This window comes from Cupressus sempervirens, chromosome 5, assembly GCF_028749045.1.
Source record: "Cupressus sempervirens isolate cs-2001-9-10 chromosome 5, ASM2874904v1, whole genome shotgun sequence".
Taxonomy (NCBI): Eukaryota; Viridiplantae; Streptophyta; class Pinopsida; order Cupressales; family Cupressaceae; genus Cupressus; species Cupressus sempervirens.
The window spans coordinates 513121182-513136845 of NC_143122.1; the positions used below are offsets into that span (position 1 = coordinate 513121182).

At 35.1% G+C, this 15664-nt stretch overlaps 1 protein-coding gene across 2 annotated transcripts in view; it reads left to right on the top strand.

The window, feature by feature from the left end:
* LOC149556957 (uncharacterized) overlaps positions 1–15664 on the top strand; it is a 154136-nt gene that overhangs the window by 50480 nt on the left and 87992 nt on the right. Inside the window, exon 1 of one of the 2 annotated variants that reach the window (XM_089831598.1) lies at positions 5306–5379. The exons of the other annotated variant lie outside the window; for it this stretch is intronic. Coding sequence (XP_089687724.1) covers positions 5344–5379 — 36 coding nt within the window. The 5' untranslated portion in view covers positions 5306–5343. Of the gene's footprint in view, positions 1–5305; positions 5380–15664 lie in introns of those variants that run through there. 2 annotated transcript variants of the gene reach the window in all.

The following is a 15664-nucleotide window of genomic DNA, read 5'->3' on the forward strand; positions in this document are numbered from 1 at the left end:
TTTGATGGTATGCTCAAAACTTCGACGGGGAGGTATATTAGGAGGAATGTCTGCAAAAACTCTACTATTTTGCTCCAAAATGGCATAAGGTTTATCATCTTGAGAGTGAGCTTGTTGTCCCTTTATTGGTTCTGTCAAACTGAAGCAATGCATGACCCATGCAACGTCATCATGCTGGAAGATGGCCTCCATCCTTCATGTGGATACCTCCTTCAGTTCCTCATATTCCATCCCTTTGAGAACAACCTTCTTCTATCAATACAAAAGTGAAGAATATCCGTTTGAAGCTTTGTATATATTTATCCAATGATTTCATCAACTGTATACCCAAAATGACCTCCATATCATCCAGGTCCACTATAAAGAAGTCTTTTGTCACCGTGTGGTTAGCCATGGTGATACTGAGTTGGGGAACAAGGTGCGTGCATGGCAAGAGTGTTCCTCTGACGACTTTGACTTGGAAACTCGCATGTTGCCTTTGTAGGTAAATCTCTTCGTTTACAAGTGGTGAATTTATGAAGTTCAAGGTGGCTTTGTTGTTCAACATCACTATGACCCTCTATCCTTGGAGGATTCTCCGTACCCTGAATACCATGCATCTCGGGTTACCGATGAAGGCGATAGTTCCTGTGCGTCATACCAATGTAGCGATCTTCGTACGGTTTGTAAATCTTAATATGCTCAGGTCTTGAATGGTGTAAATCTCAATTTCAATATGACTAAAATTGTAGAAGTTGATTTTCAGTAGTACTGTTATATTCTTAACACTTGATATTATTGATGGATGAAATGATGTATTGAAGTGGAAGAATAAATGTATGTAACATATATATATATATATATATATATATATATATATATATATATATATATATATATATATATATATATATATATATATATATATATATATATAGTAGACTGAGATGAGAGAGTAAGACTGCCATTGTTATTGGTCTCCTCTCCATCGTAGTCTACCATTTATATAATTGGGTGAGGGAGTGAATAGACATGGTGACCATTTACACTTAAAGGTCACGATGGTTGATAACCAACAGAGATCAACGTAGTGTTATTATCTGCCGCTAATCACAGTCAACAACTTTAGTCGGTAATAATAAACTGCCGATAACCAGGAGTATAATCACAGTTGATAACCTTAGTCAATAATAACTGCCAATAACAATATAATAGCCTTTACGTGATTATAGATTACAATTCGCTATGAGAAACTATACAAAGGAATATTACATAATTGGATTCAATATAATCTTTTATATATATATATATATATACACACACACACACACACTATTATATGTATATAATTAATGAATCAATTATGTATTATTAGATTGAGTATAGATTAAATAATATAGATTCAATTTCTCACATGCTAACATTCTTAACATTTTAACACTCCCTCTTTAGCAAGGGAAATTGAAGTAAGGTTAACTTACACAATAAGATGTAATCATCATTATGTTTTAAACTAAGAGAGAGAAAGAAGAAAAGAAAACATAATGGATTTTCATGGTGTCCGGCTATCGTCCAAAAGACCCATGAAGGTTATCAATGTGTCCGGCAAAATCCGGCCCAAAGAACAAGGATAACCCAAACTTTCAAAACAATGGGTTTTCATGGTGTCCGGCTATCGCCCACAAGGCCCATGAAGGTTATCAATGTGTCTGGCAAAAATCTGGCCCAAAGATAACACCAAATTCAACCATTGTTTGAAGATAGATCAACTAAAATAAAGTCATCACTTTATAATAGGATCGGAACACACGAAAGTTCGTCACCTTTCACAAGAAAAGTCGTCACTTTCCACATTACAAGCTTGCAAGCAAAAATAAAATTGTATTCATGAATATATTAGATGATAAATGCATTTACAATAATGTCATACCAAGTTTACCTCTGAAGTACACAATTTTTAATTTTGCAAGAGGTTTGGTGAAGATATCAGCATCTTGTTCATTTGTACTGATATAACTTAATTTAATGATATCTCTGCCGACCATGTCTCTTATGTAGTGATAGGGAGTCTCGATATGCTTTGATCGATTGTGGAAAACTGGATTTTTTGATAGCTTGATACAACTTTGATTATCACAATGAATCACAGTTGGTTTTAGAGGTTTTTCGAATAGCCCAAATAGTAGTTTCCTTAACCAAATTGCTTCACGTGCTCCCATGGAAGCGGCTACATACTCAGCTTCAGTAGAACTCAAGGCAACAACTGGTTGTTTTCTGCTGAACCAAGATATCATTTCTGACCCAAGACTGAAGCAACAACTTGTAGTGCTTTTGCGGTTAGAGGAACAACCTGCCCAATCTGAGTCAGTATATGCTTCCAACTTTATCTCAACGTTTTCATATTTTAATCCAAAGCCAATAGATCCTCGTAAATATCTTAATATATGTTTTGCAGCCATAAGATGAATCTTCTTAGGTTTACACATAAAATGACTAAGGACATTTGTAGCATAGCATATGCCGGGTTTGGAATTCACAAGATACATAAGTGATCCAATTATTTGTCTGAAGAGAGTGGGATCAATGTCTTTAGATTTTGATGCTTCTTCCTTTAGCTTGTGTAGGTTTGTTTCCATCGGAGTAGATAAGGGCTTACTATCCATCATTCCAAACCTGGTCAGAATATCTTGAGTGTACTTTCCTTGATGTAAGAAAATGTAGTCTTTCTTCTGATTAACTCCTAATCCCAAGAAGTAGTGTAGTACCCTAAATCTTTCATTTCAAATTCAGCTATCAGATCTTGTTTACATTCTTCAATTAATTTATCATCACCTGTTATCGGCAAGTCATCAACATATAGAACAAGTATTACCATTCCATCATTAGTGGTTTTGAAGTATATGTTAGAGTCGGCTTCATTTTTTGAGTATCCAAGTCTGGAAAGGTAGTTATCTATCCTTTCATACCAAGCTCGAGGAGCTTATTTGAGACCATAGAGTGCTTTCTTGAGTTTGCATACATATAATTTTTTATCTTTTATGGTGAACCCTTCAGGTTGTTCTATGTAGACCTCTTCATTAATGACCTCATTTAGGAAAGCAGTTTTTACATCCATTTGATGAATCTTCCATCCTTTTGATGCTGCAATTGCAATAATTGTTCTTACAGAAGTGTAACGAGCTATTGGAGCAAAGGTTTCTTCATAGTCAATGCTAGCTTTTTGGGAGAATCCTCAAGCAAGAAATCTAGCTTTGTGTTTTTCAATACTTCCATCAGCGGTGTATTTGATTTTGTATAACCATTTTGAAGATACAACTGTTTTGTCTTTAGGCCTAGGTACAATATCCCAAACATTATTTTGAATTATGGAATTGTATTCTTCTACCATGGCATTTTTCCACTCTTGTGACTTTAGGGCTTCTTTAGTTGTTGATGGTTCGATTTTGTTTATCTCAGTTATAAGAGTAGTATAACATGATTGATTTCAAGTTCTCTTGTTTTCTTTTAAATTCTATAATCCTTGGAATTTTCACTATATCCTACAAATATACCTCTCTTCCCAGAAGGTTCAAGTTTAGTCCTCTTTTCTTTGGGTATGTGAATATATACAGGACATCCGAATATTCTAAGATGACTTAGATTTGGTTTGGTCCCTGAGAAGACTTTTTCAGGTATGGTATTCTTTAGAAATGAATGTGGACATCTGTTTTGAATATATACTGCAGTCTTGGAAGCTTCTGCCCAAAATGAGGCATGCATATTTTGATCATGTAACATAGCTTTTGTAGCTTCAATCATAGTTCTGTTTTTCCTTTCTGCGACTCCATTTTGTTGAGGATTATAAGGTACTGTATACTGAGATACTCCCTCTTAATCCCAACAAAATTACAAAAACTTTTGAAGATATTAGATGTATATTCTTCTCCATTCTCTGATCTTAATGTTTTAATCCTTTTACTTGTCTGATTTTCTACTAATGCTCTGAAGGTTTTGAATTTTGATAGAACTTCATATGATTCTTTGACTTTCAAGAAATAGATCCAAGTCATCCTAGAAAAGTCATCAATGAAGGATATGTAATGAAGGAAACCTCCTAGAGAAGGTGTGGGCATGGGTCCACAAAGGTCTGAATGGACTAATTCCAAAACTGCTTTTGACTTATGTTCACTAGAGGGAAAAGGTTTTTTTATGATTTTCCCTAGAGCACACCCTTTGCGAATTCCTATATGAGATGAGTCTAGTTTAGAGTACCAGAAGTTGTCTAAATTAGGAAGTGAATTAAACCCAATGCGCCCAAGTCGTCTATGCCATAATTCATTAACATTGGATGTTTCAAGGCTAAGAGCTTGGGTTTGAATATTGCTTAGTCTATATAATGTTCCAAATTTGAGCCCTATGATAATAGCATTTTTCATATTCGAGTTATTAGGCCAATATAGTAATTTGTCTTTGTTGAAGGTGACATGATATCCATCATCGATTAGACTTGAGATAGAAATTAGGTTCTTTTTTATGCCTGGTACAAATAAGACATCTTTAAGATTTAGAGTAGTTCCATCTTTTAATTTTATAGAACATGTCCCAATACCTTTTATAGGATAGGTAGAATTGTCTCCAATTGTAACTCCTTCAGTGATATAAGTTCCAAATGCATCGAACATATCTTTGAATCTAGAGATGTGACGGGATGCACCACTGTCTACGATCCAAGCTTCTTTATTTGAATTCACTTCACTTGAAAGTGCGGAATAGTATAGTTGATTTTCATCTTCCTTTGTTTCAGCAAGGGAGGCTAGAATTTTCTCTCTATTTGGACAGTTTTTGGAGATGTGTCCTATTTTCTCACACTTAAAAAACTTAACATGAGAATGATCTTTATTAAACTTCTTTTTATTATTATTAACTTTCCTTTTATTGAATTTCCTCTTTCTTTTGTTTGAGATAGTGTGAAGAGCCTGATTTTCTCCCTCTTGATTTGAAGTGATCCCTATGGAGATTAGCCTTGATTCTTTTGCTATGCATTCATTTTTCAATTGATCAAAAGTAGGAATTGAAGGTCTGCTTACAACTTGTATGAAAGTATCCCAAGACATTGGAAGCCCTCTCAGAGCTATTAATGAATGTTCTTGATCTTCTATTTTGTTTCCAATGGAAGATAATTGTTTCTTCGTTTCAGAAATTTTCTCAAAGTAAGAGTGAATAGAATCTCCTTTTTTCATTTTAGTATTCAGTAATTTAGATTTTAAGGTGATTAGTCTACTTGAGTTATTTATCTCAAATGTATTTTTTATGGTCTTGGATACTTCATATGCACTTTTGATCTCTGATATGGAAGGAAGGATGTGATCTTTAATTGAATCAACAATGATTTTCCTAGCTTTATTATTACGTCTTTTCCAGGTGAGTTTTTCGGTTTGATCTTGAGGTATTGGGATATCTTTTTCAATGTATTCTTCAACTTCCAATTCTTCTAGAATCGTAATGATACGGGTTTTCCAAGAGAAGAAATTTGATGCACCTTCAAGTCTGTCTTCCACTCTTACGTTATTTGCCATTATTTTTTCCTAAAAAAATTGAGATTTCTCTACCAATTTGGCTCTGATACCATGTAAATCTTAATATGCTCAGGTCTTGAATGGTGTAAATCTCAATTTCAATATGACTAAAATTGCAGAAGTTGATTTTCAGTAGTACTGTTATATTCTTAACACTTGATATTATTGATGGATAAAATGATGTATTGAAGTGGAAGAATAAATGTATGTAACAGATATATATATAGTAGACTGCGATGAGAGAGTAAGACTGTCGTTGTTATTGGTCTCCTCTCCATTGCAGTCTACCATTTATATAATTGGGTGAGGGAGTGAATAGACATGGTGACCATTTACACTCACAAAGGTCACGATGGTTGATAACCAACAGAGATCAACGTAGTGTCATTATCTGCCGCTAATCACAGTCAACAACTTTAGTCGGTAATAATAAACTGCCTATAACCAGGAGTATAATCACAGTCGATAACCTTAGTCAATAATAAACTGCCGATAACAAGGATATTATCAATAGCCGATAACACAATATAATAGCCTTTACGTGATTATAGATTACAATCCGCTATGAGAAACTATACAAAGGAATATTACATAATTGGATTCGATATAATCTTTTATACATATATATATACATACATACATATATATATATATATATATATATACATACATACATATATATATATATATATATATATATATATATATATAATTAATGAATCAATTATGTATTATTAGATTGAGTATAGATTAAATAATATAGATTCAATTTCTCACATGCTAACATTCTTAACATTCTTAACACGGTTTAGATTGACCACCTTGTGGTCCTCCTGATCATCCTCATCATTAGATACGACTTCGATGTAGTGTATTTTCCCTTTATTGAGGCATCCATGCCCTAGTTCCCATGTCTCCTTATAGGTGAAACATAATTTTTTCCTTTGGAGTTCTTGTCTGGTAGCTTCATCTAATGAAGGTTCTTCAGCGGGGATTTGTTGTCTTTGTACCTCTGAATCAACAACTATTCAGAGTGAGAGTAACCTTGAGAAGATGTAGATGATGATGCCATGCTCCGCACCTTTTTGATAGCCTCCAAGAGGGTAGTGGGCTTGAAACACTTTATCCAACCCCTGAACGGTTTTGTCAGTCTGTCCATGAATAATACTATCTATCTCTTTTCATAAATGTCCTTAACCAGTACAAAGAGTTTCTAAAATTCATTGATGTAGTGGTCAATTGATCTTGTTTGCCTTAACTGTGCTAGTTCGTTAAAATTGAGTTTTGGATCTTTTCCATCAAATTGGTCTATCATCCTTTCTGTAAAATTGGCACAGGTGCTTACTTGGTCATGTTCGAGAGTAATCATGCACAGGTGCTTACTTGGTCATGTTCGAGAGTAATCATGCCATGATGCCACCATTCATGTGCTGCCACTCCTAGGTGGAGTGCAACAAATTTAACTGCTTCTTCTGCATTGGGTTGCTCTGGAAGTAGGTATCGACCTTCATTGCCCATGCCTGTACTGATATTGATCCAAATCCATCAAATGGCAACAAATTTACTTTACTTAATTTCCATTTGAGATCATCATTGAAATACCATGGGTTTCTGTCCCCAGAATCTCTCATTCTTAATTATTTGTAATCTTTGTCAGATATATACCTTTGTAAGTTTTCATTCTTTGAATCTTCTTTTAATTGTTCTTGGACTTCCTTAAAGGTTGGTTCCCTTCTTCTATGCGGCACCTCCATTCGCGGAGGGAAAGTTGGCATAGAAGGTCGAGAGCATTTTGGATGAGGATTTGCCTTTCCCGAAATTGAATCGTTGCTATGACCATTTTGTTCACCAGACATTTTACTTTTGGCCAATTTCTGCAATGTTTCTTCCATATGTGCCTTATTCCTTGAAAGCTCCCTTAGTAATGCCATGACTTCAGCGAGAGTGGGTTCTCGAGAATCTCCCATTCTATCAATTGGATGAGATCTCCTCCATTTCCGACTATATACCTTCATTCACTGTCCATAGATTGGCAAGATCACTGGCTCTGATACCACTTTAATGTTCCTCTTGGAGTTAGGTGTCCAAGTGCACATAGTTGGTAGTGTACAAAGTGATGTTGACGAGTGCAGTTGTATATCCCAATCAAAGTTTGGTCGTACGAAGCAATAGGGGTTGTACGGGCAAACAAGAACTGGCCATATGATGTTTGATGTCTTCGTACGATATGGTTTAGGAAGAGTCCATATAGGAAGGGTGAATGGGCAGAGCGTACAGAGAGGGAGGTACCATGAGTGTACAGAGTTGAAGCCATATGGTGGATGGGGAGACCAACATACGGTGGGAATAGTTTGGTGGTCGTATGGTGGGATAAGACGGGTGGCATATGGTAAGAAAAGTAAGTAGTGTACGCTGAGATAGTGGAAGATGATGGCACATGACAATGGTGAGGGAGTTGGTGTACAAGGATATTGTCTGTACGGGGTGTGAGCATTGGTGAGGCGTAAGGCTATCAGTCCGTAGTAAGGGAGACAAATCGCACCAACAAATAATGGAGTGTGGCTTCCTTGGTGTTGAGTCTAGACAGAACACTCGCTAATCAAAGATACCAATACAGATGTATATCAACAGAAATTTGTGCAATTAATAAGAAATATATTTACAGGCAAGAATGGTGCTCCAGATGTGCTAGATCTGAAGCAGAGTAGTATATAATACAAAATAAGGTGGGGGTTGAATCCCACGGAAATTGGAATAGCCAAGTAGGGAAGATCTTTCACTTCCAAAATGGCAAACAATATTGAACTCCATCTGGAATTTGTAGTACAATTAGAATAATCCAAATCGCACCCAAAACAACTTGACCTCACGGACATATATACCCTGTTGAGGTAGAAACTATGTGCCAACAGAAGACACGAAAAACTCCTTAGGAAATAATTAAAATAAAAATGGGTCCAAGATATGCTAAATCGACCTATAAACAAATTTTAATATATCGTTTATTTTATGATGGGAACATTACAGCTGATTGCAAGTATTAGTGTAAGGTTAGTCTAGGCCTAAGTTGCAAGTGTTTCACTTCGATTGGAAATGTTCATTTAGATTGCGCCTTCATAGGGTATTTGAGTGAGTATTGGTAATGTGAAAAGCATTCTCCCATACTATAAAGATAGGACCCTCGTATGTCTAGTTGACACAATGAAGCAAGGATTGGTTAGAGAATCACCCCATTATCAACATTATCATAACTTCGTAGAGTTAATTTAACCTTCTTAACTCTTATCCTTTGTAGTTTGTTTAGTTGTAAGTAGTTCGAAGAATTTAAATTCAATTTGGTTTCCATTGAATGAACAACGTAAGTTCCTTTGTGATAACTGACATATCAGTTAATAAAATTGAGTGATGTCCACGATAAAGAAGGAACCGTGAGGTTGTCTCATTTGATCACACAATCTGTATACATTGTTTAGCATATGAGCATCTTTATTCAAGAGAGAGTTGAAAATTTGGTATTCCATCTTGGGATATCAAATCTTCAGTTCTGCATGTTGTAGTGGAATAAAACTCATATCAACAGGACACTATCCCTTGTTCTTTTTCAATTCTCTTGATGAAGTTTCTTCCTTATTCGACTCTGAATCAATTCTCTGGTTTAAATAACTTGATTCAGGGGCTGTAAAGTACTCAATTTGTTTTTCTTTAGCATTTATTGTACAGTTGTGAGCTGGATCCCATGTTTCTCTACATCGGAAGCACAATTTCTTCCTCCTAAGATCTTGAGTAGATCATCCACAAGTCTAAGTAGTATCTTCTTGTTCTGATTTTAGTCTTTCTAAAAGTGTTTCTTAATATTGTTCCTTTATGTTGTGAAAACTTCTTGCTGAAACTTACTTCTAAAGGTAGAAGTTTGCATGTCCCCAACTCGTTTAATTGCTCCTTACAAGGTAGGTGAGATGAAAGCTTAGACCCAAACCCTCAAAGGTTCTGATAATCCATCAAAAGAGAAAACAATCAATCTTCTTTCTGATATGTCAATCACCCTCATTGAAAGTTTCTAAATATATGACTTAACTACGCTATTTAAGCTGAGCCAATTGCATTAACTTTGGGTCTTTTTTATCAAACCTGTCAATAAGTTTTTCTGTATACTCTGCTATGACACAATTTGATCATGGCCTAGAGTAATCAGCCCATTGTACATAGCATATTAAATGGCTTCATCTTTAGCCATGGGTTTGAGTTGAAAATAAGTATTCCATTTCTGAACCCATGATCTAGAAGTGACTTTACCTGAACCATCAAAATAAGGAATAGTTAGTTTGCTAAACTCTTTTTGCACTTCAAGATTTTGAAGCCCACCGCCTCCTATTTGTGGTCTATTCCTTTCTTTGAAAACTAATATTTTGAAAAATGCATTTCAAGCTGAAATTCGACCATAAGCCTGGCTTGCCTATCTGCCCAAACTTGCCTTTGATACTTTTGTTCAGTCAGTTAAAAGGCATTTCAAGCTGGAAGTCAACACCAAAGCCTTGCCAATCTGCCCAAACTTGCCTATGATACTTATGTTGAGCTGGTTCATTTTCAGCTGGAGCAATGTTCACTTGGTTAAAAGTTGGCATAAGTAGTCCTAAGTTGATTGTAGAACTAGAAGTTCTTTGGCATCCATCCCTATTATTTGTTGAATTTTTACCATTGTTTCCATTGGGCCCCACATACCCATTGTAACCATTGTTCTCATTTTCCCCTATTTTCCTCTTCACTACCTCCAAAAGGATCCCTGCTGTTATGTGCATCCCTATCACCCATTGTTCCTCCAAAAGTTTCAGCCTATTCAATCTCTGGTTCGTTTTCTAAATTTTGTTTTGATTTGTTCCTGGTGAAATAATAATTATGAGTACTAGGATGCTTCACCTTATCCCCAATAGGTTACAAGATTCAATACTGAGCTTTGATACCACTATAAGATGCTACCCTAAACTGGACCCTTTTTTATCTTTTTCATTTCTAATGGAAATGTCAGACATGACTGTATTATAATTTGAATCTTTGCTAAGGTAATGAATTTGTTTGAATGGTTTATTATGGACAAACTATTGTATGAGAACTCATAAGCATATGCAGTCTAAATATCAAGAGTAACAGTGAATTTCTATATTTTAATTTTTGCCACACAAACAAAGATATTGAACAGGTTTTCTAACCTGCACAAATGCTACAACAGTCTGGAGAAAACAAAAAACTATCTGGAACTACTGATTTGCAAACCTCCGGCTTTGAGTTAAATGGCCGTTCTCAAATGGCGACTATTTGTGATTATCAGGAAAACCATTGTTCTCAGAGATAACTAGAGAGTGTGATCAATGTCCCTACTTCATTGCTTCATTAATAGTTAATGATTCCCCAATTTGGTTTGCGTGCATATGAGAGGAGTGTTCTACAATGGGGTCATTACTGAAGTATTATTATCCTTCCAACCCAATTGAATGAATTTGTGTGTTGACCCTCACTTATTCTGTACTCAAACTCTAGATAATAGTAGCATATGTGGCATCTCTGTTAGAAAGTTCAACCCTGATATTTGCCAGGATGCATTCCAACAAAACAATGAAAAGAGGATTTTTCTTGTGAGCCTCCTATGACAGATATCAGATAAACAGTGATATTCTGTGTGAGTCCCTCTTTAGTCTAGCTCAAAAATGCTTAGGAAAGAAACAATTTCCTTATTCATTCTCCCCCACACTTCATGATATCAATAGTTTATAGGCTGTTCAAAAATTTAAACTTCTCTTGTAATTTTCTGGTATCTCCTTAGATGGTTGAATCATACCTGACTTGCAAACCTATGGTCCTTTAATTTAAATATCAAACTGCCTATGATGGAAATGAATGGACATGGCTCTTAAAAGATTTCTGCATCACAAAAATAAAATAAGATCTTTTTATTATTGGAACCACAAGCAGAATAGGGAACTTTAATGAAACCTCTGTATACCATAACAGTACTGCCTGTTAATGCAATACTGAACTAAAAAACTCTTTGACACTGTATAGGAGTTGGAGATACATAGAGTTGAACTAGACCTCTAAGAGCTGACGCTTCCATAGTAGTCAGTCGTTACAATTAAAGATTTGAAATAAGGAAAGAACCATACCATAGTCACAATGTCTGCATGAATTTTCAATATCCACCAACTACATGATGGCTTTGTTCATTCATAGCATGTAGGCATTGCTTAATATTGTTTGATACTTTTCACAACCAAATAACTAGACACCTCTCACAGTATCAATACTTTATAGGAGTCGACAAGAAATATGTAGTTCCAACATCAACAGCACCCCACTCACCCCCCACCCCCCCAGTTTGACAAGATGACAAGCTAGAAGATTTCGACACTTTGAATTCATGCACTCTTACCACCATAACTCTTAACTCCAGTCATTATGGATATACGCTTTGACTAAACCTTTGTTACTGAAGACACTCTTACAATCTTATTTAAGCTCCGGTCTTCATTTCTTAATTGCTAGCTGGACACTCTTGAATCTTAACCCCCCATGTTTTCATCCACTTCTTGTTTTGCTTCATCCATATTCTCTTTCTCCTATCTGGTCTTCCCTCCATAATTAACCTAGGCCAACAGTGATTTTCTGTTAAAGCATGTGTAAAGTTCTGCAAATTCTTTTGTTCTTGAATCAGACTTATAGTTCAGTTTCGAATGGCAGAGAATGATCCTTTAAATAATATGTATACTCAGATTGTTTGAAGCAGATATCACTAATCTTTAATGCAGGTCCATACCTCTATACTCGATATTGAATGAATAGCAATATCTCTAAATTCCCAATTCGCAGGAAGTAGAATACTTAGAAGAACAGACTGCTGTGTTTGTGTGTCTTCTAAACTGCATTCACAACCCTCTAAATATCAGACTAAAGGACGTCACCTTTAAAGGACATATCCCTTCACTTGGTCAGCTTTATATCTCTTCATAAAACCAGCGATTTGCCAGAAGAATTAAGATTAAATAATAACTAACAAAATGAGTTAATTTCTTTGTAATATTAACAAGTCTAAAAGTCATTGCCTAGAGGAGAATATAAATACCAGCCATACATAGATAGTTTTAGAGATAGTGCAATCTGCACTCACAGACCTGGTGATTATCAAGTTATAAAATTAACACTCCCTCTTAACTTGATAATCACAGAGAGAGATATCATATCTAGCAACATCAATACAGATGAATAAGCTAGAATTAATACTTTATATGTCTGAATTTTCTTAGTATGTGATATCATAGAACACATAACACAATGTCATATTACTTAATCTGTGATATGACAAATAATTGTTACTAGTGATAAATTATAGGATAAATCTGAAGAGTAATTTTCCTTTCTTCATTTATCCAAGTTGTGACTCATAGAAACTGGTATTTCTGTATCACAACAAGATCCTAAGTTTAAGATCTACTAGAATATAGGATAAATCTGGAGAATACTAAAATTCTTCCTTTATCCAATTTGTGACCCATGAACATAGCAAAGTCAACATCACAATACGATCTTGAACTCATCTAGATCTTACAGTAGAACTCTACTGTTTAGCACATTATCTAAAAGATCGTCATCTCTCATAATGCCTTTTACACAAGTATTCATTATTTCAGAGATCGTCACCTCTTTAAATAATGATTACACATGGTGGAGCCCATAATAGTCAATAGCCTTGCAAAAATAAAATAATTTTATTAATGATCAAAAGAGTACAAATGGATTACAACTCAACCATACCAAGTCTCCTCCTGAAATGTTCTATCTTTACTCTAGATAGAGGTTTGGTGAGAATGTCTGCTGTCTGATCTATAGTGCAAATGTATTCCAATTTTACATAATTCCTATCTACCATATCTCTTACATAATGGTAAGGAATTTCAATATGCTTCGATCTGTCATGGAAAACTGGATTCACTAAGAGCTTGATGGAACTTTGATTATCACAATGAATAATTGTAAGATTCACGGCTTGCCCAAATAATCCCACAAGTAACTTCCTCAGCCATACTGCTTCTTGGGAGGCCATCATTGCTGCAATTTATTCGGCTTTAGTGGAGCTCTGAGCTACTGAAGACTGCTTTCTGCATATCCATGAAATCATAGCTGATCCTAAACTGAAACAACATCTTGAAGTGCTTTTCTTGTCTTTAACACTTCCACCCCAATCTGAATCGGTGAATCCATGCAAATCTAAAGCAACTTTCTCATATTTGAGTCCATAATTAAGAGTGCCTTGTAAGTATCTCATAATGTGTTTAACAACAATTAGGTGAATCTCCTTAGGTTCACACATAAATTGACTTAAGGCATGAACAGCATAGCAAATATCCGGTCTTATATTTACTGGGTACATAAGGGACCCAATCATCTGTCTGTAGAGAGTAGAATCCATTGGAGGTGATTCTGCAACTGCTTCTTTAAGTTTATGTAAATTGGTCTCCATTGGAGAAGACATAGACTTGCAATTCCACATTCCAAATTTCTTCAAGATATCTGAAGTGACTTTCCTTGATTAAGTATGATACTTTCAGAATTCTGTCGTACTTCCAATCCTAGGAAGTAGTGGAGAAGCCCCAAGCCTTTCATCTTGAATTCTCTAGTTAGATCTTTCTTGCACTGATCTATAAGATGATAATCGCATGTGATTAATAAATCAACATATAATATTAGAATTACCATATCATATTTATCTCATTTATAATATAAGTTTGGATCGGCTTCATTCTTGGAGAATCCTCAGCCGCTGAGATATTTATCAATCCTTTCATACTAGGCCCTGGGAGCCTATTTAAGCCCATAGAGAGCTTTCTTGAGTTTGCAAACAAATGCGTTAGGATCATGGGTTTCAAATCCTTCCGGTTGCTCCAGATAGACTTCTTCTAAAATCTTTCCATTTAGAAATGCTGTCTTTACATCCATCTAATGTATCTTCCATCCCTTTGATGCGGCAATTGCTAAGACTGCGCGTACGGAGGTATATCTAGCAACAAGAGCAAAGGTTTCTTCATAATCAATCCCTTCTTTCTGAGAAAATCCTCTGGCTACAAATCCAGCTTTATATTTCTCAAGGTTGCATGGGTACTCGTACCCACACCCCTGGTACTCGTACCCACGTACCCAAGTACCGAGTACACGTATCCCACGTACCGGGTACTCGGTGGAGAGCATCATAGCTAAGGACCTTGGTTAAGATTCTGATTTTTTTTTGGTTTTTTATTTTTGTATTAGCTTGTTGTTTATCAAATTTAATTCAATACCAAATCAGTTTGAAACTTTGATACTCATTAACAGTAAACTTTATCACTGTTCAAGTCATAAGTTTATCATTTGCAATATGCCATTGTCATATGATTTAGGATCTTCTTGTTCATGTTTAAAGTCTGCCTTCTTTGTTATGCATTTAAGCATTTATCATGTATTATTATTTCAAACATATAGCAAATCTGAAACTGAAAACAATACATTACATTTGCAAACTTTATCATTGTTCTTGTTTTGAAAAACCATTGTCATGACTCATAATTTCAGATTATTTATAATTATAAAAGTATAATTTTTAAATAAGTTTGACATACCCAAGTACCTCCGTCCCCCATTATGAAAATTACTTTAAACATTAAACATTCAGCAATAGCATATATATATATATATATATATATATATATATATATTATAATTTAACTAATGGCTCCTATTTTCAAATTTCTTGTTTTGAATGCTCAATGTCATGACTCATGACATATATTTTGATTTTTATATTTTCTGTAAAATATTAATTATATAGAAAAAATTAGGCATACACACGTACCCCCGTCCCCTATTTTGAAAAATATGCGTACCCGTACCTGTTCCCGTACCCGTTCTCGTTCCCGTACCCACGTACCCATGCAACCTTGATATTTCTCAATACTACCATTAGCAACATGCTTTATTTTAAATATCCATTTGGAAGAAACAATAGATTTTTCTTTTGATCTTGGAACAATTTCCCAAACATCATTTTTCATAATTGATTAGTATTCTTCTGTCATAGCTTCTTTCCAAGCTAGATGTTTAATAGCATCAGA